This window comes from Corythoichthys intestinalis, chromosome 16, assembly GCF_030265065.1.
Source record: "Corythoichthys intestinalis isolate RoL2023-P3 chromosome 16, ASM3026506v1, whole genome shotgun sequence".
NCBI classification, from domain to species: Eukaryota; Metazoa; Chordata; class Actinopteri; order Syngnathiformes; family Syngnathidae; genus Corythoichthys; species Corythoichthys intestinalis.
Window position 1 is genome coordinate 27,691,888 of NC_080410.1, and position 23,813 is coordinate 27,715,700.

The window sequence follows — 23,813 nt, forward strand, 5'->3', positions numbered from 1 at the left end:
ATGAGTCAACATGATGAACCAATGGAATTGACACAAGGATTGTTTGACAGTCACGATGAACCCTGTGAAAGAGACAACAAAAGACAAATGTCGAAGAAAAAATAATCAAATAACACTTAGTGCAAGGGAAGACAAGGTGATGGGAAACAAAATGGTTACTGACCGTGACCAGTGGGCGTGGCTACACCTGCCTGTCAGGATCATTAAACCAGAGTTGCAGGTTTTATTTCGTTTGGAAGCAGAAGACTTGACTCGACAAGGACATGGACCCGTCCAGGTAAAGCCTCTTTCATTTGTTCACGTGCTTTGTAAAGTCATAAGAAGAAAACAAGAAAGGATCTGCAACACTACCCTGTGGCACTATCCAGAAATGAACAAATGTTAACTTTGTCCTCTCTTTAGGTGTGGTAGTCCAAATTTTTTCATGTCTTTCCTCTCAATGAAACTTGGGATTTTTCAGTCTTGGTTACACTCTTAAAGGCAGCAATTCCAGTTTATTTTGTTACAAGTTGCAGAGCCTTCACTTCGTGTGAGCCACCATGTTTCAGGGCATCCTCAAGAAGACAGAAGACTTCAGCCTTCGTGATGTTTGGAAGAAGGAAGCAAATTAAAAGAATTTCTGGCCTGGATTTGGACCCGCCACAAACATAATCAACCATGTCGAGTTTGCTTTCAAGACTTAGGCTTGACTGAAATAAATGATTTTAAAAATCAGTTCTGCAAAACCTATTTGATGACTCAACAAAATAAATTGTCTTGTGAACCAAGATGACAATGGCAAATCGTCCTGAAAGGAACTCTGTGGGAGGATTTTGGCTGTCCTCATTTATACTTGTTTTTATTTTTTCTATTTGAGGTGACTGGAGTCGCGGTTTTTGCAAAAGGTCTTATCAGGCGCTCGTCGACAATTTCCATTGACCGTCATTTTCGGACTATATGCTGCTAGTTTTTTCCCCTCATTTTCAATCCTGCGGCTTATAGTCCAGTGCGGCTTATTTGTTGATTTATTGGGCTAACACTTTATTTGACAGCGGGGTCATAAGCTTGCCATAACACCGTCGTAATTATGAAATGACATTATCAAGGACATTAATGAATCCTTATGACAGATGTCATTAAGTGTCATCTGGCAAATTATGTCACTAACCCCATTTATGTCCAGCTCGGATCTTTGACATCCATTCAAAAGACAGATCATTCATTCTTGCTCATGGCAGTGTCATGTCATGATTATGATAGTCTTACTAAATACCATAACTAGCAAATAATGAAACAACTAGAACAGTAACTGAAGAAATAATTTGCAGAAAGCATTTTTTTTTTTTACATCTGTTGTGCTGCAGTGCATGCTAGGAGGCATGTTGGACGACAACAGTGATGACAGCAGGGAGCAGCAGAGGTTGATTGTCTACCCCAAGAGAACAGTGATGGCCAAATAAAGTTTCTTTAAATATTGAAGCTTTGAAGCCAATTGTTTCACAGCTTCATGGTGGTTCATTTGGTCTTATGACAGTTTTATGATGCCGCTGTCAAATAAAGCATTACCGGTTAATATCTTTTGGTGTAAATATCCCATAATACAGTGAGGACAGCTGTGGTTTATATTCCTGTATAGCTTATCTATGAACAAATGCTGTTTTCATGTCAAATTTGTTGGGTGGCAGCTTATAGTCAGGTGCAGTGTTGTTAATCTTACTTTAAAAAAGTAATTAATGACACTTACAAGTTACTTCTCCCAAAAAGTAATCACATTAGTAACTCAGTTACCTGAATGTAAGAGTAATTAGTTACTTGGCAAAGTAACTGGTGATATATATATATTTTTTATTCTTTTATTCTCAAAAAAAAAAAAAAAAAAAAAAAAAAAAAACAGGTCACACAATGTGAAATGTAAAGGGGTTTTTTTTGGGACAATTGGCCCTAGCCCAATTATTTACCCTAAATTTAACTACACACAGGGATATTGCGGATATTGCGATAACTAGATAGTAACCTTTGCTATGTGTGGAAGTCATTTAATGTTGTGAATCAACCGTTAAAGTTGTTAAAATTGCTCCAGTTATTGCATTAGTTCCCTTCTGTCTACTTTTGATATGTGTAAGTTTTAAAACTATTTCATCATTTAAAGATAGATTTAAGTCAATATTTTGCCGATTTAGGAGCATTTTAGATAAAAAGTTACTTAGGTTCGCTAGGAAGGTTCTCTACAGCATAGCCTTCCTGAGAGGTCTTCTGCTTTAAGATGGCGGCTGTTTACTAACGCATCTAGTTCTTTATTTTTCATGTTGCTAATGCAGCCGTGTCTGTCATTTGCATCTAGTTCTGTATATATGTGATATCTACCGAAGCATCATGTGGGCGTAGTTTGTAGGCTATCGGCTACGGTCAGGTATTATTGGAGCCACCCAGCATTGTGGCATCGCGTTTGCAACGGCCAGTGTTGTCTGTAACGCGTTACTATAATCGGATTACTTTCTTCAGTAACGAGTAATCTAACGCGTTCATTTTTCCAAGCCTGTAATCCGATTAAAGTTAGTTTCCCGAGTGCCTGTGCGTTACTATTTTGTTTTTGCCTCATAATGTATGTTGAAAGAAGAATACTGTAGTCATGTACGAAGAGCATTTCTCATCGCGGAGGAAAAAAACCCGGGTCACATGTTTTACGATGCTGTTTGAGGCTGGCTGCTACGGCGCTCAACAACATAGCATTCTGACGAGGCAGCGAGGCTAACAGTGAAAGGCGGGTTATATGCCGCAAATGGATGCATTTGCTCTCTGGAAATACAGCCATTACTTCACATTTCTGTCCAGTAAAGATGACAAAAATATCTCCGTGCGTTGCAAACTTTACGCTGGCTGAAAAAGACTGTCAACCGCTAAAAACTCTACATCCAATTCAACAAGGAAGCACTTGGAATTAAAGGACAACGCGACAAAACTTGAAAAAGCCTAGAGGTAACAAGATAGCACGCACTTCTACAGTTTGTAACCGGCCTTTATGCACATTTTATTGTCAGTGTTTGTAACCATAGGCGGAGTTTTACTTTTGTGGGGCTGGGGGCAAAGCATGTTGATAACTGAAACAAAAGTCAAAAGTTTGGACACACCTAAACATTTTTACGTTTTATATATTTTCCCTACTATTGTAAATCCTCTCTGAATACATCAAAACTGAACGAACATGCTGAATGGCAAAAAAAGTGAAATAACTGAAAACAGGTTTTATATTCTACATTCTTCAAAGTGTCCACCTTTGAGGTGTCCCCAAACTTTTGGCCAATACAGTATGAAACTGTTCAAGATCAGTTCTTGTTGGTTGCGTTTGAAAGCTTAGTTTTACAGAAATTCTAAATACCCATCTTGCCTCCACAGGTGTATTTTTGGCTTAGCAAAGCAAAAGCTAGTGTCTTTGGTGCTAGAAAAATCAGCTCGAATATATATATAATATATATCTTTGTGACACGATTACATAAAAGCTTATCTATTTTTACCCATTATGCAAAATTTACCTCTGCAACATCTGGACTATTTCGCAAGAATGGCTGTATGAAACAATCCAGTCCATGTGAAGAACATTAAGGGAGCCTGCTCACCAACCCTAAAAGGACCCAGACATTTCCTTGTAGCACTCCTCTGTAAGAAAGTAATAGCGTTGTTCAGTTTTCATTTGTCAGGGAAGTAACAAATCCTCATTGTCGTATTTTTAAGTCCTGATAGTAATTACGAGGACCCAGGATATATCCCTGTGGCATTCCGGCAAAACAGAATAACAAGATTTTCTTTTTCCAGGGATGCCCTGACTGAAGTCTTAATCCAGTACGTCTCGGCCACCCTGCTCGACATGTGTACGGTGAATCGCTTTTGTGAAGGTATGTCCGATTGGCAGCTGCGGCGTGTAAACGAGATCAAAACCATAATGGACATCACGGAGCGAGTGGAACTGAAGCTGGGCAAGAACATCCTCGTTTACGTAAAGAATAAGATAACAGCGGAGCACAGGCGAGCCGCGCTGGAGGCGGAGCTGGCGGCAGCGCTAAAGGATGTCCCGCTTGGTATCGGGGAACTGGAGGTCTTTGTGGAGGCGCTGGAAAGACTGGCTGCTACTTCGCAGTTCATTTTCCGGAATGAGGTGGTCAAACCGCCACAAGGCGTCCAGTGGTGGGATGTGGCAGTCACTGTGGCTGCAGCGCGTCAGGCCGGACACCTTGCCGCTGAGTTGAAGCAAGATGCCGACATCTTCTTCACGCCTACTCTGGACAACGCAGATGTGTTGGTGTACCTCCTTGACAAATATGTGCAAACTGCGCTGCAAATGTGCCTCCTGATGGACAAAAGGTAAATTGCCCAAAACCTTTGAGTGGGAAAGTCTGCTTTGACATGTACACATGCTTTTCTTAAAGCAAGCTCTCCCTCGATGCGGTCTACAAACACAGTTTGGACATCAGTGTGGAGCTCCCTGAGGAATTATCTTTAGACGAAATGCAGAATATGCTTCGTCACGTTTGCCACTGCGAGCAACTCAGGTGAGTCCGGACCCAAACGTAGAATCTTTCACTCTGAGGTAGATCTAAAGTGCCCTGTAGAATTTATGGTAAAATACTGGCAACTGCGGTTGCATGAACTACCATAAAAATAACTACATTGTAATTGTTTTGAACCAAACGTTTATAAAAAGTTTTCGGCAATGTATTTGTCATTCTCCTCTCTCTCCAACTAGGATAGGAATCTGCATTTTCACTGTGGCAGTTGAGCATGCCGACTACAGAGCCATCAGTCCAGTCTTATTTCACCAGTGACTATGCTCTTATTTTCTCAGGGAATAAGGTTTTCCTAACCTTCAATACGCACAGCACTTCCTCCAGTCTTCAGTAGATTGGTAGTCGACCCACTCAACTGGCAAAATGACGGTGTGGGTTCGAAATGCATTCGGAAGGCAGGGAGAATCAGAAAAGGCGCGCAGGGATGTCCCCATCATGACAAATTACCGTATTGGCCCGAAGACTGTTTTTTTTTTTGCATTGAAATAATACTGAAAAAGAGGGGGTCGTCATATTCGCGTTCTAGACATTATACCCATTCACGACGCTAGATGATGCCAGATATCATTGAACTGATGTTCTGTCATGACAGATCTCAGCTACTCTCCCTATCCACGACGCTAGATGGCGCCATATATCATTGAAGCGATGTTCTGTCATGACTCAGGTACTCTCAAGTTTAACCAGTTTGCATTATTGCAATGCAATGCAACATCCTTTTTCAGATTTGTTTCAAGACTAGTTAGATTTCACTTTGATGGTTAATGCAGTTGTTGCAATTTGTTGTTTTATCACAATAGATTGGTTTATTTGCATTTCAAAAACCAGAAGCCATTATTTTACGAATGTAATTGCACTTTAGTTTACATATTTAAATGTTCAGATATTAAGATTTGAATGAGGCAAAATAACATGCATTTTCCCTGTTATTATCATTTGTTTCAGATGTACTGTAATTATTTTCTGTATAAAAAATAATTTGGTGTTCAAAAAGTCTTTTTTCAAACTTGAGTCTTGAAAAAGAGGGGGTCGTCTTATATTCAGGGCAGTCATATTCGGGCCAATACAGTACATATGGGTCATGGCATAATTAGGAAATCAAACTATTTTTCAACCATTATTTTCAGTTTTTTAAAAAATCTGAAAAATTTACAGATACGGAAGTGCCTATGCTTTTTTTGCATTTATTTTACGGTTTTCCTGTTTTTAATGGTAATATTCTGGCGACCGCAGCTACCATTGTACCGTAAATTTAACTTTTTTGTTTAGTTAGTTTTAACCACATAACCACAACTCAGATCAATCCAAAACTTGCCTGGAATCAGGAATCCGTGAGATTAAGTCAAGTCAAACTTTTGAAAGTGGAGACCAAGATAGTCTTGTGGGGATCAAATCTGAGAACAAAGATGTTCAAAATATGTTTTGAACCAAATCCAGTCTTGAGTGTTCAACACTAGCACCCTAAACTTTACTTCTAATTTCTCACATCTCTGCATCTTCTCCAGAAAGGACACAGACTTCCAGCTTGTGTTCCTGCTCCAGGAAGATGCATGTCACCGCTTTCTGGCTGAATTCAGACAGCGTCAGCCCAGGATGCAAGAGTTTCTAGACCAGCTGGATCAGAGTGCCGAGGATCAGGTCAGAAAGAACAAGGCTGTGAGGATCTCCAACGTGGCAAACAGCTCGTTGGGCGTGGTCAGCGGCGCGCTGTCCATTGCCGGGCTAGCGCTTATCCCTATCACGGCTGGTACGTCGCTAGCTCTGAGTATGACCGGACTAGGTCTCGGTCTAGTCAGCTGGGCCAACTCTGCAGTAGCCACCATCGTGGATTACAAACTGGAGCAGAAGTCTTTGAAAAAGACCAGTGAGCTGATAGAGAACTTCATGGAGGACGCGCAGTGTCTGGATGACGTTGCCAGCAAAACCGGGCAACTGAACGCTGCTGTCAGCGAAGTACTCTGCGAGGTGCATGCCGTCCGAAGAGTCGGATTGGTCCCAGACGCCACAGCTGCTTTGAAGACCCCCAAACGCAGCAAGGAGGTGGCCACTAGGGTGGGCAAGGTGGTTGTCGTGGGCGGGAAAGCGCTACGCAACGTCCACAAGGTGGTGGCGGACGCTCGGAGCATGGGCCAAGCCGCCCTCAAGGGCTCGATGGCCGCATCTCGCGCCGCCAAGGCTGGACTCATCCCGCTCAACGGACTCTTCATTGGTATCGATATTGGCATCATCTGTACGAACAGTGTGTCTCTAGCCAGAGGCTGCGAAACCAGAGTGTCGAACTTTCTCAGAGCCAGGAGTGCCCTGTGGCGAGCGGAGATGGAATCGTGGCAGAGGATGTCAGAGTCGTTGGTGCGGGGATTGGCAACTTTTGAAGAGAAACGGGCCGTCCTCGAGGCACCATTTTACCATGCTAACAAGAGGAATGAACGGCAACGTTGTGTTACTCAGTAGCAACTCGAAATTGGAGCTTTCAGATTAGAAAGGGGACACAGCATCATCTACTGGATAGGTGATGCATTACTTGAGCCTTAGTCCTACTTTTGCCTCAAAGCAGGCAGCGAATGATCATGTTTCAATGGTATTGACACTGAAAGACTTAAGATCTATTTGGACAAACCTATGCAAACATAAAATGCAGTTTTAAACAGTGAAAATATTTGCTAAGTGACCAGCTTTTTAGTTCCATTGATGGCAATCGGCTGCCATCCTCCCAGTTCTGTAGCCATCAATGACAGTCAACGAGGCAATATTATTTATGATGGTGGTAGGACTCCAAGGGATATTTATTAATGTGGTCCTTAGTGGGAGAAATAGAGCCTGCAAGGTGCTAGCACTGAAAAAATATGGAAGCTGATTTCTCTAATGGAACTACAGGGATAAATGTACCTGTAATATTCAACACTACTAAAATAAGACTCGTGACTAGCGAACGAGTGCTAGCAAAGCATGGGGGCACAGGAAGACTTTCCTGTCAGAGCACTCAATTATGAAAAATAATATTGACTTTTTTGCTCTTTTGAGCTGTTGTAACCACAGGGGTTTATTTGGTCGTGACAGTTCACCAGAGACTCGTCGTTCATTATTTAAAAAAAACAAACAAAAAACGTTTGGGCCAATTGGATTTTTTTTATTGATAAAGAATTCGAATTTGTGTTTGGTGGGTTGTTTTGGTCACCGGATGTCCCGTTTTAGTTCTCTTCATCTGTAATAAAATTTAAAAAAAAGGAAAAATAAAACATCTTCCGATTTTGTCTCCTTTGCTGATAACTTAGTATCTTCGGCATCTCACCTTCTTCCTCCTCGTCCTCTTCTTCATCCTCTTCCTCCTCCTCTTCATCAGAGCTAAAGGTTCCATCGGGCAGGCTGTAGACGCGGATGACTTGCTGCGAGGGGGAAAAGCCAATCAGAGGCCGGCTTGGTTCAAACTCCTGTGTGTCTGCCTTACCTTGTTGGGGTCCTTGAGGATGAGGTACTTGCCCTCTTCCAGCTTGCGGCAAATGTCGATGACGCAGCGCAGGATGCCCCAGGCGTTCTCCATGCTCAGGTTGATCTGGCTGGCAAACTCATTGGGCTTGAACTGTTGGGTGCCCAGAACAACGTGGCGGGCAGAGTCCTTCACATGGTAGCGGGACACGTAGCTGCGAGGACAAATTTTGGCAGGTTGGCTTTACTTTTGCCATACATCCTCCCGTATTTTTCCGACGAAATGAAGTGGCGAATTTGTGCAAAGCCCAGTTATTTAAATTCAAGACACAACCATGGGTATTTTGAGAGATTAAGAAAAAAAATTCACATGCACTGTTTAAACAAGGTAAAGTGTAAGGCAGCAACAACTACTCGATAAAATCGAATAAATTAGTAGCCAACGAATTAGATAATCGATTTTTGCCGGCAGCTATGAGCAGTCCCGTTTGTGTGTAATGTGAGGCTGCGGACGCGCCTGTGATTTGAGCAAGTGTGAGAGTGAGTTGAATATTACACTCAGGTTTAATTGGTGAATCAATGATATTATGCCGTGTCGAGAGTTAGATTATCTGGAGTCATGTCTGTTGTCAGATCCAGTGTGCCTCCATCAGAGGTGAGTAAATGAAGCTCACCTCTTATTGTTTGCGTTTTGTTGATGAGACGTTACTACTGCTTCTAAGCTAGTTAGCCTTATACTAATCAGGGTGTTTAGTGTCCGTTTGTATGTTTTAGAGAAGCATATTAGCACTTAAGTTAATGTTAAGATAGTAAAGCTGCCTAACTTCTTTTTATAAAGTACTCACATACATAAACCCATTTGTATAACAGCTTAAAGAGAATGATAATACTAAGGGGCTGTGAGATATCAATAGAACCGTTATGTGGCAGGATAACAAATATTAATAAAGTTAACAAAAAAATAAATCACATTCATGAGCAATTATCGAAGATAGATCGAAAATTACAAACATTTCCAAAAGTAACAGCCGAATGGGGCTTTGACGTCACAGCCAGGAAACAAAAGGTCGAGGAAGGTGCCATCGTTGTTTATCGACGAGAGAGTTGCGTTCGTGTTTTATCCAAAGAATTGCTAAAATGGTTCAAACCTGTCATGCCATGTGGTGTACAAATAGCTATTTGTCGCAATGTTGCACCCATGAGGTCCCGAACGCGAGAAAAAGAGCTGGACTACGCAGACAATGAGTAAAGTTCGTCCGTGCAAAGAGGGTAATTTTGCAGACCCAGCCTCCGGCACGGTTTTGTGTGATGTGCATTTTACACCTGAAAGCTATTCGAACTATGGACAAATGAAATCAGGTTTTGCTAAGAAATTGCTGCTGAAAGATGCGGTGCCCACCATACACGCGCAGCCACCTAAATGTCCCGAGATATCAAGAAAGAAGACGATGACTGACACTGATGAGACCACACCACTACCCCAGGCTAAGCAAAGGAAGGGAAGAAGCCAAGCACGAAATGGCCAGAGTGAGTATTTTTTTATAATAAAAACCATATCACGCATTGGATATAGGACTGGACACATGTATAAATTATCGCTCGTAAAATATATACAACAAATCCTCTAATCCCATTCATATTTGTGTCTGTTGGCAGAGCGAAAACCTATGATAGCAAAATAAATGATAATTTTTCTATACATTATTTTGCGGTCACGGTGTATCAGCTTCACAAAAAGAAATGCAAAACAAACCATTCGGTGTTTCCCACACGATCTGTTGCCTGTGTTTCATCAGTGTGATTGCTCCCCTCAATGATCCTTTCATTAGGCTGCTTTGGCTTCCGTTTGGGCTCAAATTGATAACCCAAAAAACCAAAGAAAGGTTAATAACTCTCCTCGTCACCATTAGAAGAATGTTCGTTACGTCAGATTCGTCGCTGCAACTAGAAACAAAATTGTCCCCCATCATCGCTGCCATTCAGTCCTAAGCACTGAGCCGGGTGTTTCCTAGTTGTGACGTCACGCACACAATATGCTAGATTTCCGGGATCTCGGGCGCCGGTCGTTTTAGCTTGACAATCGATCCAAACTTCTATCATTTTCTTGTGTGGCATGATATGAATCCAAAAGGCATGCGTTTATAGATAAATGATGGAATATTAGCATTTCCCCAGGTGTTTACATACGCTTTAAAGTCTCCTTTCAACACAAACTCCTATTGACACAGTAAATTGTCATACGAGGGTGTGCTCTGAAATTGGATTTGGATTTATGAACAACTGTTTGACAAAGAAAACTGATTCATTACAACCTGCCTCCTCCTCGTTTAATTTTGCGTTTTTTTTTTTTTTTTAAAGAAAATAAATGAGTCTTTGACAGTTTATAACAGCACTATGGCCAAAAGAAAAAAAATGTCAATAAGCAGCCCTTTTTTTAATTTGAAATTGAATGAACAGGATTTTTTTCTGAAATTTTTATGTTTTCTAACAAGTTTTATGTACTTAAAACTAGTGTTGCACAGATACCATTTTTTGGCCCCGATACCGATACCTGGCTGTGCAGTAGGGCTGGGCGATATGGCCTTAAACATGTATCACGATAAATTGAGCAGATTTATCTCGATAACGATAAATGACGATAAATTCGCCCAAGCGGACTGTTATATAATTTGAAAATCTGAATCAATGCATGAAATACAGATTAACTATTTCTTGTTGATTTATTTACCAGCATTCAATTTGATATACTGTATTTAACAATTGTACATGCAGTCTAAACATTAAATTTATAAAAATTAGGGCTGTCAAAATTATCGCGTTAACTGGCGTTAATTAATTTTTTTAATTAATCACGTTAAAATATTTGACGCAATTAACGCACTTGCCCAGCTCAGACATATTTAAATGTCACTAGAGTGAAAGGCCCACCTGTTAATTGTGTTTTGCGGAGTTTTGCTGCCCTCTGCTGGCGTTTGGGTGCGACTGATTTTATAGTGTAAGTAATTATTGCCATCAACAATGGCGGGCTACTAGTTTATTTTTTGATTGAAAATTTAACAAATTTTATTAAAACGAAAACATTAAGAGGGGTTTTAATATAAAATTTCTATAACTGATTTAGAACTGATTTATTGTTATAATAAACAAATACAGTCCTTATGTACCGCATGTTGAAAATATATATCCATCTTGCGTCTTATCTTTCCATTCCAACAATAATTTAGAGAAAAATATGGCATATTATATAGATGGTTTGAATTGCGATTAATTACGATTAATTAATTTTTAAGCTGTAATTAACTCGATTAAAAATTTTAATCGTTTGACAGCCCTAATAAAAATGTTTTGTAAGCAATAAGAATTCAAGTATGAACATTTATAACAGCGTGTATGACTTGAACAATGTACATTGTCAAAATCAATATGCCTGTGCAAACATGTAATTGTAACACAAATGACTTGCAGCTTGAACAGTACACTTCAAAAAGACAACTTATTGTTAATGGCTGCTGTGATATAATTATTAAATACAAGTGTTTACTTTATGGTTTAAGGGTTTTTTTCCCCCCCAGTGCATTTTTTCATAAATGCACGCACAATAAAAATAGCTGGGGCCATTTCTCGGTCATTTTAAGTTTCGCCGTTGGATTGTACTTTATGCAGAATTCTTTACCATCACAAAAGCTATCAGAGGAATCACACACACAGACAGATACAAAATAACGCCACATAGTAATTGCTAGATGCAGTCCGTGCCCAATCCACTCATTAAGTTCAGCCGTTTCGACAAAGTTAGAGCCTCTATCCGACTCCATAACGTTCATTTGTAGCGTTAGCCGCTAGCTAGCGTTAGCCTGGCTACCAGTAGAAAGCACTGAAAGCACCATCTCCGGAAATCGTGAGAACAAAGGAGGACAGCGGGTGAAAGCCCGTCTGGATGCCACCAAGAGTCTACTAAATGTCGGTTGAAAGTTTGGTGAACCTCCCTTAAGCCACACTCCATCACGTTTTGCTTGTAGCGTTAGCTGCTAGCGTTAGCTTACCGGGCTTTTGTTTGATTGGCTTCCTGATGATCACGTGACTCCCTACGTAAGCACATTCACGGCTTTCTTAAAGGGGAATGAACATAGACGAACAACACAGAATCAAAGCGGGATGAAAAGACTTTTCTTGTTTTATTAATTTACCGAATTTACCGACATGGTCAAAATTACGTCGGTCATCGTTAAGAATTTCGGTGACGGTAAATTTTCGGTTTACCGCCCTGCTCTACTGTGCAGTATCGGCCGATACCGATACCATACCGATACCACCCCGATTTTATATATATATATATATTTTTTTTTTTCTTTCTTAATTCCCCCCCCTCCAAAGAGTTACATAATTGGATGTGAAATCATTGCTATCAAGGCTTTGTCAGGCTGTTGCTTACCTTTGCAAAATAGGAAAAAGTACACTAAACCCTAGTAGACAATAGTTGAATAAACCTTCCGCTCTCAAAAGCCAAAATAGTGCTAAATTTGTGAAATTAATAAAACATGTATAATACTAGCCCAACAGTAAGAAAGTAAAAATAAATTCATAATAATAAACTCTGAATGAACTGAATAAACTTTTTTAAACCTCTCAAAGTCCAAACAGTGCAACTTTCATGAAATTATTGTCACATTCTGCTGCTGGTTAGATTGTGTTTTGTTGCTGGGCGTGGCACTTGAATCCAATGCAGGCTGATCAACGCAGCATTTAAGCATGGGTGATCTCTGAGAAGGCTGCCGAGATATTTGCCTTGCTGATCGCTATTTGACATCTGGCACAATGATCTCGCTACATTTGCTTGTTATGCCCCTGCATTGGGTTTTTCTGTTAGTGTGCTGCTCTCGTTTGTAACCGCTGCCTATCGGCTTAGTTTGTCCGTCGACCTGCTGTCACGGACTCCTTTTGTTATTTCTACTGTCCCGTGATCGCGTGTTATTTTTTGTTTGCAATCATTAAACCCTTTTATGTATCCCCCGCTTGTTGTCTGCTTCGAGGTTCAACCTTGTTTCCGCATTTGCGGACGCTAACAATTATAAGTAATAATAAAGGACCACAGCATCCCGTCTCTCCTTTTTTTCGGGAGGTGGGAGTCCCTTATTTCTATTTCTGAAAGGTGGCAACAATACTTTGGAAACACTTCCCAAATTACTGCGGCATTTCTTTCAGTAAAAGACAATAAAAGTAAAGTAGACAAAGTGAACTGACCAGAGATTGTGGCTCCGGTCCAGCGGCCTTCTTCCTCTGGATAGCAGTCCTGCTCTTGCAGGCTCAAACTCGTTGTGTTCGTTCACGTTTCGTCTTCAAATGTTTTATCAAGTTCGAGGTATTGAAACTGGCCGATTTAACTCCACATCTCCAAACTTTCAGGCCGCAAATCTTGCATGCAGCCATTGATTTTAATCGACGGGATTTCTATTTGGAAATATTTCCCGACTGCCGCGGCGCCGCCATATTTCCTGGTTTGTTTTTCGTCCATATGAAAAAGCCCCTTTTGATTGGTCAGGAGTGGCTATTGGCCCGCTCTCATTGGTCTGGAGCAGGCCAATAGCGATAGCTGCTTGGTGTTCACGTGTCATCACACAAAACAGAGACAGAGTGTAGTGAGCGCCAGGAGGAGAAAAAGGCTGTGGTCAAATGTTATAATAATGGACCGGTAAATGGTATCGGTATTTGTTGGTACTTGCCGATACCGATACCACCATTTCGGGCCGGATCGGCGCCCCCTGCCGATACTAGTATCGGTATCGGTGCATCTTTACTTAAAACAGTATAGTTGTAGACTACAGTTAAATTAGGAAGTTGTAATAAAATATTATTTTTGAATAGTCATCCATTTTGGCCTCATTGTTACTTACAACATGCCTAAAACAACTTCAAGTTAAATTGTGAAGATAATAAAAAAAGATGACATTCATCCGATTAAACGATTATAGTGCTGCAAGGATTAATCGATTTCCAAGAGTAATTCGATTTGAAAAAAGTTTCGAATCAAATTTTGCTCCCTCCAGTATTCGTTTAATTAGTGTCGTTGTAATGATTTGTTTTGAAAGTGTTTGCAATTAGTTTTATTGATTTGGGTGGATAGACTGCCCTCTAGTGGCAACAGTGAATGTGACATAAGTCATTTAACATTGCTGAATCTAACTGCTCCCTGTTTAGACCAACTTGAGGTAAGTTTTTGTTTGAGCTAATGTTTTTTCATGCACTCGTAATTTAGTTGATAGGGATATTTAGCCGTATTTTGTGGGATTATGTGTTTGAACGATTTAATAGCATTGTTAGAAAAAAGAAAACTGACGAACGAAGCTAGCGGACGTTTGCTATGGAAATTGTTCGTTTGTTGTACTTAGGTCCTCATTTATTTATACCGCTTGAAGCTAAGCTCAAGTATTTTAATTTAAATAAATGTGCAATTCTGCATAGTTTGGATAAACACTAGGGTATTTTGTATTCATATTCAATGCTCTTTTGAAAGTGCAATCTTAACAAGCCTTTGTTTTACATGGCCTAAAAATGTATTCTAGAACGCATTAATCATTTGAATGACGACGATGTAAAGTCAGCGTGTTGATGTTTAACTTGATTAATGAAAAAGATTTTCTGTGCAACATCCTCCAATGTGAATATTGAGGGTGATAGTCAAATGCAGCTTAAATGTATTTTTTCTCAAATTTGAATAAATTTGGGTCGTGCAGCATATAGTTAGGTACAGTACATTATATAGTGCAGAATTGATTGTAATAACTGGTAAAAAGGACTTGCAACCTTCCGCTAAGAATTTACCCCAGCTTGAGGTACTCTGAGCCGGCCAGCATGGCGCAGCAGGTCCAGCGGGCCAACTTGTAACTGTTGTTCTTCAGTTCGGTGGCCAAGACGGCACCGCGCTGCGAATCCAGCTTCTGGCGCCAGTCGACGCCGTTGCAATGCTGCCAGGAAAGATGCCGCGTTGTTAAAAATCACTCGGTAAAACACCTAAATGTAAACTTGGCGGTCTTACCCTAGAGTCCCACTCGTTGAGGGTCTTGATATTAATGAAGGACACTTCCCCGTTGGCGCCGGTCATCACGCCATCGTGCTCACAGCGGACGATTAGGTCGATATCTTCACCCAGCTTCCAGTGACGGTACCTGCCAGTGTATGATCATTTCATGGCGCGGTTATTGTAAACAAATTCACTATAATTGGTGAGATTTTCATGAAAAAAAATAAAACAATAACTAAAAACAAAAATCGTAAGTCTAATATAATTGAACTGGAAGGCCTGGCTAAGAATTTTTCAGTCAAAATGAACTGGATCTATCGCCAGTAATGGCAGCCAATGAGTTATGTGGCACCAATTAATTTTTTCTATAAATATATTTAAGTTTATATTTAAGTTTTTGAGAATTCAGTTTATTATTTTGATAGTAGGGGTGCACGATATCCATTTTTTGAAACCGATATCGATAACTTCCTGCTCCTCAAGGCCGATACCAATACGATAACCGATAATATATATATAATTTTTAAATGTATATTCACCCGAGTTTTTGAACACATGTAAGTCAAAAATACTACTACTGGTGGATTCAGCATAGATTTGCCTTTGACCGAACCAGAATTTTCATGATGAAATGAAGATTATACAAAGACAAGAACAGTTTTGACTTCAAATAAAGTGCCCATATTTATTTTTTTAAAATAAATATAATTTGAGTCAATCACAATCTGTCAATACCATTGACTATGCGTTCCCCTGAACAATGAGCGCTGAACTAAAACAAACATAAACCAAACAGGTATTGTGCTTTGTCAGCAGATAAAACATTTGGTGCAACAGGACAGGAGACTTTTGTGGTCTTGGCCCATGAAACAACTTTTTTAGCCTGGCAATTATAGGACAGCAAGCCTAACAATAACCAAAAGGTCTCTCAATAACTTACTAACTTATAACTAACACTGTAAAATGCAAACATTTGCTAATTGATATAGTAAGGTTAATCACTCAGTGATGGAAAAATACGGCCTCTAGAACAGTAAAAAAAACTTTGCATACTGGCAAAACAGGAGTGGAAACAAACGCACACATCCCAATCCACCGACACCGTGGCAAAAACATTATACAGTACATTATCGGACCGATAAATAATGTTATTGGATTTATTGGGATGACGTCATAATTCCTATTATTGGACCGATAATTATCGTGCACCTCTATTTAATAGGTACTTTTAAAACGAGACTAATTACCTTACAGAGACAAATTGTTCATAAGAAGTCATTTCTTTTTCAATTATTTATTGTTACTATTATTTTAATTGAAAAAAAAAAAGACTTATTACCTATCAGGCACAAAGTGTAAATAAATATTTTTTTTTTAATTACTTTTAAGGACAAATCGTTAGTGAAATGTATCCTTTTATTCTATAAATAAGTCTCAAAACAAGTTGCCCTGACCTGTAAGCGACAGATGCCACCTCGCTCTTGTCCATGTCCTCCTCCACAAAGGGGTTGCTGGCAGGAAACTTGTAACGCTCTCCACCCTGGCACCAAAACAAAGAAGTCTTTTACATGTTCACGATATCATTTGCAGCCGCGAAGGCGTGCCGCAGACTCACCATACGCAAGCACTGCTGGCTGAAGTTATGGTTGATGTAGGTGGCCTCCATGGCCAAGTTACGCGGCGAGTTGAAGGAGTTGCCCTCGTCCTGTGGCGGCTCGTTGGCCGTCTCGCTGACGGTCAGTAGATCTGAGGACGTGGAGGCGTTGGGCAGTGTCAAGAAACAACAGGAAAAAAGGCGGCGGCGGTATCACGGCCCTTACCGAAGTCCGAGTTGTCTCGCTTGTCGAAGAAGAGCTTGTTGCCGACTCGCTGCACGATGATGTCCCACGAGTTGACTGATCGCGTGCAGCACATCAGTGTGGCAAGGATGGCGTCCGTGGCGAATACGTTGCCTTGGGTCTTAGCCAGCTGCATGCACCCACAAATTCACACACCAGTCACTTATGAATGCTTGTCAATGATGAGCATGTCAAAAAATGAAAATGACAGCACTAATGTAATTTTATATATTGAAAACGAATTTGGTGCTCAAATCTCACTGTCTTTTACCATTTTGTCGTGATTCCATCCAAAACAATGCATCAGGGATGGGACAATTTATCAGCGACACGGGTTGTGACATCACAACCATAAATGATGATCATGCCTAGCTTTTTGATGGTGCGCTACCTAATAAATGTTGACAAAATGACAGAACGGTCACACAGCACCAACAGAATAGAAAGTCTATGGATAGCATGCTAGCAGACTGCAAAAATCTGCAGTTGTGACATCAACTTCTGTTTGAAGTTTTTTTAGTGGGCGGGGCGAAGACAACTGAGAAAGGAAGACTAATAGTGTACCGCACGAATACCATTTTTAGACCGCAAGGCTTCATGACGTCACCATCGTAAACTGGTAAGGGGTCAACATAGAAGCACGCTCGCATACAACCAATGCTAGTACTGCTTGTTTTCTGCTGGTAATCTTTAAAAAAAAAAGAAAAGAACATGCCAATTAAACACTGCTGCTATGGAACTTGTAGAAACGACTCTAGACATTACAACCGTCCGTGTATGAAGGATGTTTTCTTCATACAAAAATGTAAACAATGGATTAACTTGTGCGGACGTCCAAAAGACCAGTTTAACGCCGACAAGGTGAAGCCATTCACCTTCATATGTATCAAACATTTTGTCGGGGGCCATGGTCCTACAGATCAACAATCCAGCCCCGAAGAGGTAATCCATTTTGATACTTTTACTTATTTTTTAGCGTGGCATTTTGCCGTGCTGCTTCTATCTGACAACAAATTACCTGAAATTTTTTTTATTTATATATCACAACAGGCATAAAGGCCTATTTTTCTAAAATACTGATATTTAAACAAATTAGCCATGTTTGGCCTTAGTCTTTTTGTTATAAGCCTTTTAATGCCTGCAGGAATGCTCTAGATTTAACAGCTTTACCTTTTCTGTTGTAAAGAAAACAACCTTAGTAAGGGGGAAGTGAAAAATAAATTAATAGAATTAAGATTTGTTAATAATGAAAAAAATTAAAAGTGTTCGTTGGCTATCACTGAGTAGCATTTGCGATCGCTACACAAAAATAGCAACATAAATGACCCCCAAGAACGGTCAGAAACATAAGACAAGCAGAGGATATAATACATAAGAAAGGCAGGGCATATGGTGGTAAAGGATAGCTTGTTAAAACAGGAGAATGTCATCGTGAGTGTCGTAAGGCAATACACACAAAAAAAAGGTGTCGATAAAAAAAGCTACCTCTGGATCAGGTCGGCTCTTTTTCCCCGTCTTTTCCAGCCCTCGACACTCAAGCCATCTCTTTAACTGAACATTTGTATGTTCTTCCACATCTTTCCCAGTGAGTTTGGCACCAGCGACATCGGTTTCGGACAGAATTGGTAGGTTTATCTCAGTAAACATCTCGTTCGTACACTAGTTACGTGCATCTAGCATGAGGGACAAACGAAAGTTTGACCCCTCTAGCAACAGTTGCTAACGTCATGAATATTAATGAGCAAAGGTGACGTGTTCCGTGCAGTACACTATTCGGATCTACTTTCATTACTACGCCTTATGTAACTGTTTTTTGATGGATTTGTGCCAAAAATATGGTTTGCTATCATTACAAAGTCACTTGCGGTAGCATTTCAAAGCACCTTTAAGATGTTTATCGCTATTAACTCATTGTTCGCCATCGACAACGGCAGACGTCCACATCCTTTAAAGTAGGACAACTGGCTACGCGTGCTCATGTTTCAGTGCCATTGACAGTGCTAGATGTCCAGATTGGACATCTAACACAGCCAATTAATCAATGGCAGTGAATGAGTTAATTATGTATTTACTAATTTAATTTTCGCATTGTTGTTCCTCCCTAGTAAAGGCACCTTGCGGATGACGGGGTCATCAGTGGTGGTGACTGTGTGGAAGATCCTCTTGATGCTCTTCAGAGACTTCTCGTTACGCGTGGTAATACGATCGAAGGCCTTGTCGTAGTACTCCAAAGCGCCGCAGCACTCGCTGGAGGAAGAAAAACAGCCGCGTGAAAGGCGGGCGAGAGACCAAGGGATCAGGATGGGCCTTACATATCCACAGGGTCTGCCACTTCCATGTAACGCATCTTCATGAGGCGCGGGAAGTCCATTTCCTCCTTCACCTCCCAGTCGCTGCGGACCTCTACTGAAGAATCGCGAGGTTTCAGTTGAGCCTTGGGATACAAAAACGGGCCCGACAGTCAGTCGTCATGTTTCACTGCAGTTGACAGCGACGGACATCCAATGCATTTGGACCGGGAGGGATGGCAGCGATTAAATCTGGGACAAATTCTTGATGATTATATGTACTAAATGTATCTTTAAAAAATACATTAAAAAAGTAATCAAATCAATTAAAAAAAAAAAAAAATTAAAACATTAAATTAAAAAACTGTAAAAGGTAATAAAAAATACAAAAAAATTTAAATGCATCTTTAAAAAATCAATTCAAAGAGTCATTTAAAAACTATTTGGAACATTTTGAAAAAATGACAGGTTTAACCCTTGAGAGTCGAAGGACGCGCCGGCGCGTCCTCAGCGCACGTCGTCTTTGAAGCGCCCTCGCGTTTTAATTACGTCACCCACATGCCGTTGGTTGGTCTTGTTTTAAAGTGCGGAAGTTGCGGTTTACTCTCGTTGTTATTTGAAGTCAATCGACCAACTAAAACGTGAGATATTGTCATTTAAGTTTTATAGTTTTATTGTCCTCTCAAAAAAAATTTAAAACGCTGCATGGATCATTTGTTTATGTCTATATTTCCATCATTTCTTGTCCTTTTTCAAAACGGAAGCTCCATGAAAAAAACACAAATCAAACGAACCCTTTCGAAGTCACAGTGGAAGCACAACATGCGTTTTTTTTTAAAAATAAATATAACTGCCGTGCGAGGTTCCACCGAACGAGAGGGAGGAGTGTTCTGAAGCAGCGAGGCGGCGACCGACGGCCGTTTGAATCGAGCGAGCGAGCGACTTTGTGTGACTTTGAGAATGAACGGATAACTAAATTTTGCGCAAGCAATTGTGCTTTTTGATCAACGTGAGGAAGAGGATGGTCCAAATTCGTCATCGTCTTCTTCGGAAGAGTCCTCAAGTGAAGATAGTGACGGATTTGAACACGTGGGTGACGCCATCGACGAGCAGAGGTAAGCCAACCCACTTTTTTTTTTTTAATGCTGCTGAAAAAGTTTCTTTTGATATTGCAAGACAAAGTTAATTTTGATGCAATATAAATATGTTTATAATAATGCATATATATATATGTTTGTGTATATAATAATAAAATGTGCATATCGGATCAAAGTATAATTTGTGGTCTTCTTTCTATATGAAGATTAGGAATGTAGTACATATTCAGCTATGGTATTCTTTCTATTGTCATACATATAGATTTCCATTATTATTTATTTCTGGATATATATTTTATTTTATACTTTATTATTTTCATAAATACTGACTTTTGTTTCATGTACATTTATAGTGACAATGAAAGTAAAGTGAAATGAAAATGGAAGGGTGGAAAGAGGACCGACACCCCATGGAAGTGTGGGCTGTGTGATGTAGCCCTGTGTCTAATTCCAGGACGAAACTGCTTTTCGGAGTGGCATGCCTGAAAAAATTGTAACTTATTTATTGTAAATATTTTTGAAAATACTTTTTTCCCCAATGTTATATATTTTTTTCCCCCCACAATCAGTCTTCTCAATTTGTGTATATAAATGTGTGTTCAAGAAGCTTGATTGTGTGTACATAGTTTTCATCAGGTGATGGGCCGCAATACCTAAACTCATATAGAGATGGCGTCTAAACACTTTTTGTGTTAGATGGTATATTTTTTCACTGTTCTTCACTGTTTGGTCTGCTGTATATAACCTGTTTTGACTAGAGCATGTATAAGGGCAAAAAACGCCTATGGCTATACCTGTTGTTTATGTTGAATTGTTAAATATAAGACTATTTATTCTAAGTTTTTTTGGTTGAATGTTCATCCTAACATGTTGAATAAATATTACAAAGTTTCAAAACGGTTCGTTACGCATGTTTGGTTGTCAATTGGACATCAATATTAAAAATTTTGACAAAACGATTTTGGAATTTTTGGTCTTTTTGGGCCCAAAATGATGATTTATAATTGGTCAGTGAAGGAAACAACAGTTTGGACATGAAGTTCAAGGTGTCACAAAAAAAGGGACCAAACCAGGCCATCGTAAACAATTCTTTCTTTGAAATATAAAGGCAACTTCAAAGGCATGCAAAATAAGACAAAATAGGCCCAGACCTTAAAGGGTTAAGTCTTTTAAAAAATCAATTCAAAACCTAATTTAATAAATAAAATTTATAGAAAATAAAATGAAAAAAATATATAGAATAAAAGGGTGTATTTATGAATAATACATTTTAAGTCATTTAATAGATTAAAAAAAAAAAAAAAAATGCAAGTAAAATTAACCATTAGATGAAATGTGAAAACTTTAAAAAAAAAAATATATATATATATATTTTTAAAACTAAATTCTGCAATTCCTTAATAAAGAATATTTTTAAAAATCCAAAATATTTATTAAACATTCCAAGTGGAATATTAAACTGCAGCGCTACCTGAGACTTCTGATCCCACTTCTGCCTAACGCCAAACTGTTTCTGGAACTTCTTCTGCAGACGCATTCGATCCCTGCAAACGACACAGTTCCGACTATCATTAATCAATATACAAGATTGAACGCCTCCTTTTTTTATTACTATCATGAATATTCAACAACTGACCTCTCCTTTTGCTTGGCGCTCTTAGGCAGCGTCTGCATGTTGAACTGTGTAAGGTTGCGGCGGTCCTTGTCCCGGCGCAGGTTCCTCTGTTGGGAACACAGCATTTACAAGTGAGAAGGGCTCCGGAAATGCAGTCGCGAGGTCCTTACCTGAGCAAATCGCATGCGATTCCTCTGGTAGGCAGTCTTCTGCATCTTGGCCGTGTCCACCAACTGGAAGCTGGTCTCATCCTCCTCGTGAAAGTAAGCATACTGACTGCCACCTCCGAACTGAGAGGAGTACTTGTCTGCAAACAGAGTGCTATGTCAAGGATCTGCATGAAAACTTGGAAAAGATCCATTTCAAGCCACTCACTGGTGTATCTTTTGTCCTGGTATGTGGCTCCGGTCCAGTCAGCGACCTGGCAACCGCAAAACGGGGGGAAAAAAGACGTCTAGTGAAAGCAGTCGGGAACAAGAGTGACGATAGTGGAGGAAACAGACCTTTCCCAGGCGGTCCCCTTTGCTGAACGGTTGGTAAGGCATGTCCTTGAACTTTTCCGGCACGGCGCAGGGACCCCATCCCGACGGGTTGTCCTGGATCACAGGCGCGTGGAACTTGGCCATGATGACCTGCGAGCCAGATTGCACTGGTTCAAATAGCAACAAGTCACCTGTGGCGCAAACGCCCGCTTAATACATCTGTGGGTCTCAGGCTTTTCTCAGCACGTTTGTCTCCAGCAGGGCGCTCCCACAGAGAGGCACTGCTCAGTTTGCGCAGTGGGCTAGTCATCATGGACCCCAGGGCAACTTCATATTTACACAGTCACTAACTTTCATCAAAAGTTTTAATTTACTTATCCTACGATATGGGGGTTTATAGCTGAAAACAATAGACCACCACTTAATTTGAATTTTCAACAACAAGTGCAGTTAATTTTTTGTTAAAGAGAGGCAAAGGTGAGATGAGGAATCCTAAAGTGCCATCACAACTACTAACGGCGTTAGTAGCCATTAGCTGCCATTGACGGTAATGGACGCACCAGAGTTGCTTAAAAAATTAACTATTCTTACATGACCACGTATTAGCTGCTATTGACTGAGATAGACGTCTAATCCATTTGGACTGGCAGAGTTTGCAGCGAGTATCCAACCATAAAGTTTAAAAGAACTTTTCATTCGCGCTAAAGACCAAACTATTATTTTAACACTACGAGTACTCGTGTATGATTTAGCAGAGGAAACAGTGTTTCAACCAAGATATAAGATTCAATGTTATATTGTGTGACATATAAAGTTAGTTGAGGGAAAAAAGCAAGCCGTCAATGAGTGAGCTAATGTTGCTAACCGCTATAAGGCCAGTCATCACGCCAGGTGGCTGCGTCGGCTAAGCTAATGGCAGCTAAAATGTAATTTCCACCCTCAAAACCTCAGCTAATTTCCAAAAAATTACACGCGTGGAAACAAGTCACTTCTCCCGGCTTCTCATGCGTCGTCGTGTTCTTACCGTAGGTGACGTGACACACTAAAAAGCGTTTAAAAAGGTACCGGTGTTCTTCGGAAAACGTACACAGACAGGGCGCCGGCGTGAAAGGAAGTGGCTAGCTAGCATAAAGCAGATTGCTGGTAATGTCGTGAAGTGTCGTAAATGTCACATCACCGCCAAACCCGATGCTTATTTTCGTTTCAATTTGTGTTTTTTCAGACGGAATTTCTCCGCTTTCCTCAAAACAAAAATATTTTTTTCTTTTTAATTTGAACAATATGGCGCCCTGGCCTGTCATTGTCCAAATTATTTTCTACTAATTTGACGAGAACAGAAATGCTAACTACTGTACTTTATTGTTGTTTTAATTTAGTTTTGGAAGACCTGTCAAAAAAGTGTGAGCTGCCATTTATTAATAATATAATTAGGAATCTATTTTTCCCTTTCTGAACATTTATCAATTGTAGCTGCAATTTTGCACCGTGAACAGAAGGGAGCAGTAAATACTTTT

The 23,813-nt window shown here is 40.1% G+C and overlaps 2 protein-coding genes and 1 non-coding gene across 3 annotated transcripts; 1 reads left to right on the plus strand and 2 right to left on the minus strand.

The window, feature by feature from the left end:
* On the plus strand, nucleotides 1–8,099 carry apol (apolipoprotein L). The gene is made up of 4 exons (XM_057817740.1): nucleotides 1–277; nucleotides 3,790–4,335; nucleotides 4,401–4,523; nucleotides 6,044–8,099. The coding sequence occupies exons 1-4, from the start codon at nucleotides 264–266 to the stop codon at nucleotides 6,987–6,989; spliced, it is 1,629 nt and encodes a 542-aa protein (XP_057673723.1). The 5' UTR covers nucleotides 1–263; the 3' UTR covers nucleotides 6,990–8,099.
* eif3d (eukaryotic translation initiation factor 3, subunit D) lies at nucleotides 7,645–23,485 on the minus strand. The gene is made up of 16 exons (XM_057817738.1): nucleotides 23,324–23,485; nucleotides 22,321–22,449; nucleotides 22,193–22,238; nucleotides 21,988–22,124; nucleotides 21,839–21,924; nucleotides 21,674–21,746; nucleotides 19,130–19,251; nucleotides 18,932–19,064; nucleotides 16,800–16,947; nucleotides 16,595–16,725; nucleotides 16,434–16,519; nucleotides 14,995–15,124; nucleotides 14,781–14,923; nucleotides 7,984–8,176; nucleotides 7,828–7,921; nucleotides 7,645–7,740 (listed from the first exon to the last, which is right to left on the minus strand). The coding sequence occupies exons 2-16, from the start codon at nucleotides 22,441–22,443 to the stop codon at nucleotides 7,727–7,729; spliced, it is 1,659 nt and encodes a 552-aa protein (XP_057673721.1). The 5' UTR covers nucleotides 22,444–22,449; nucleotides 23,324–23,485; the 3' UTR covers nucleotides 7,645–7,726.
* LOC130904991 (small Cajal body-specific RNA 18) lies at nucleotides 22,523–22,618 on the minus strand. Its single transcript, XR_009060994.1, has one exon. It is a non-coding gene; the product is annotated as a small Cajal body-specific RNA 18 (non-coding RNA).
* Nucleotides 23,486–23,813: the final 328 nt, after the last annotated feature.

What these genes read in the sequence shown, in the direction of transcription:
- apol (XM_057817740.1), top strand. An exon ending in TGCCTCCTGATGGACAAAAG is followed by an intron (nt 4,336 to 4,400) that starts GTAAATTGCCCA and finishes CTTTTCTTAAAG; the next exon opens with CAAGCTCTCCCTCGATGCGG. An exon ending in TGCCACTGCGAGCAACTCAG is followed by an intron (nt 4,524 to 6,043) that starts GTGAGTCCGGAC and finishes CATCTTCTCCAG; the next exon opens with AAAGGACACAGACTTCCAGC.
- eif3d (XM_057817738.1), bottom strand. Translation starts at nt 22,443, where the DNA reads ATGGCCAAGTTCCACGCGCCTGTGATCCAGGACAACCCGTCGGGATGG. An exon ending in GTGGCAGACCCTGTGGATAT is followed by an intron (nt 19,065 to 19,129) that starts GTAAGGCCCATC and finishes TTCTTCCTCCAG; the next exon opens with CGAGTGCTGCGGCGCTTTGG. An exon ending in GTGGCATCTGTCGCTTACAG is followed by an intron (nt 15,125 to 16,433) that starts GTCAGGGCAACT and finishes ATACACTGGCAG; the next exon opens with GTACCGTCACTGGAAGCTGG.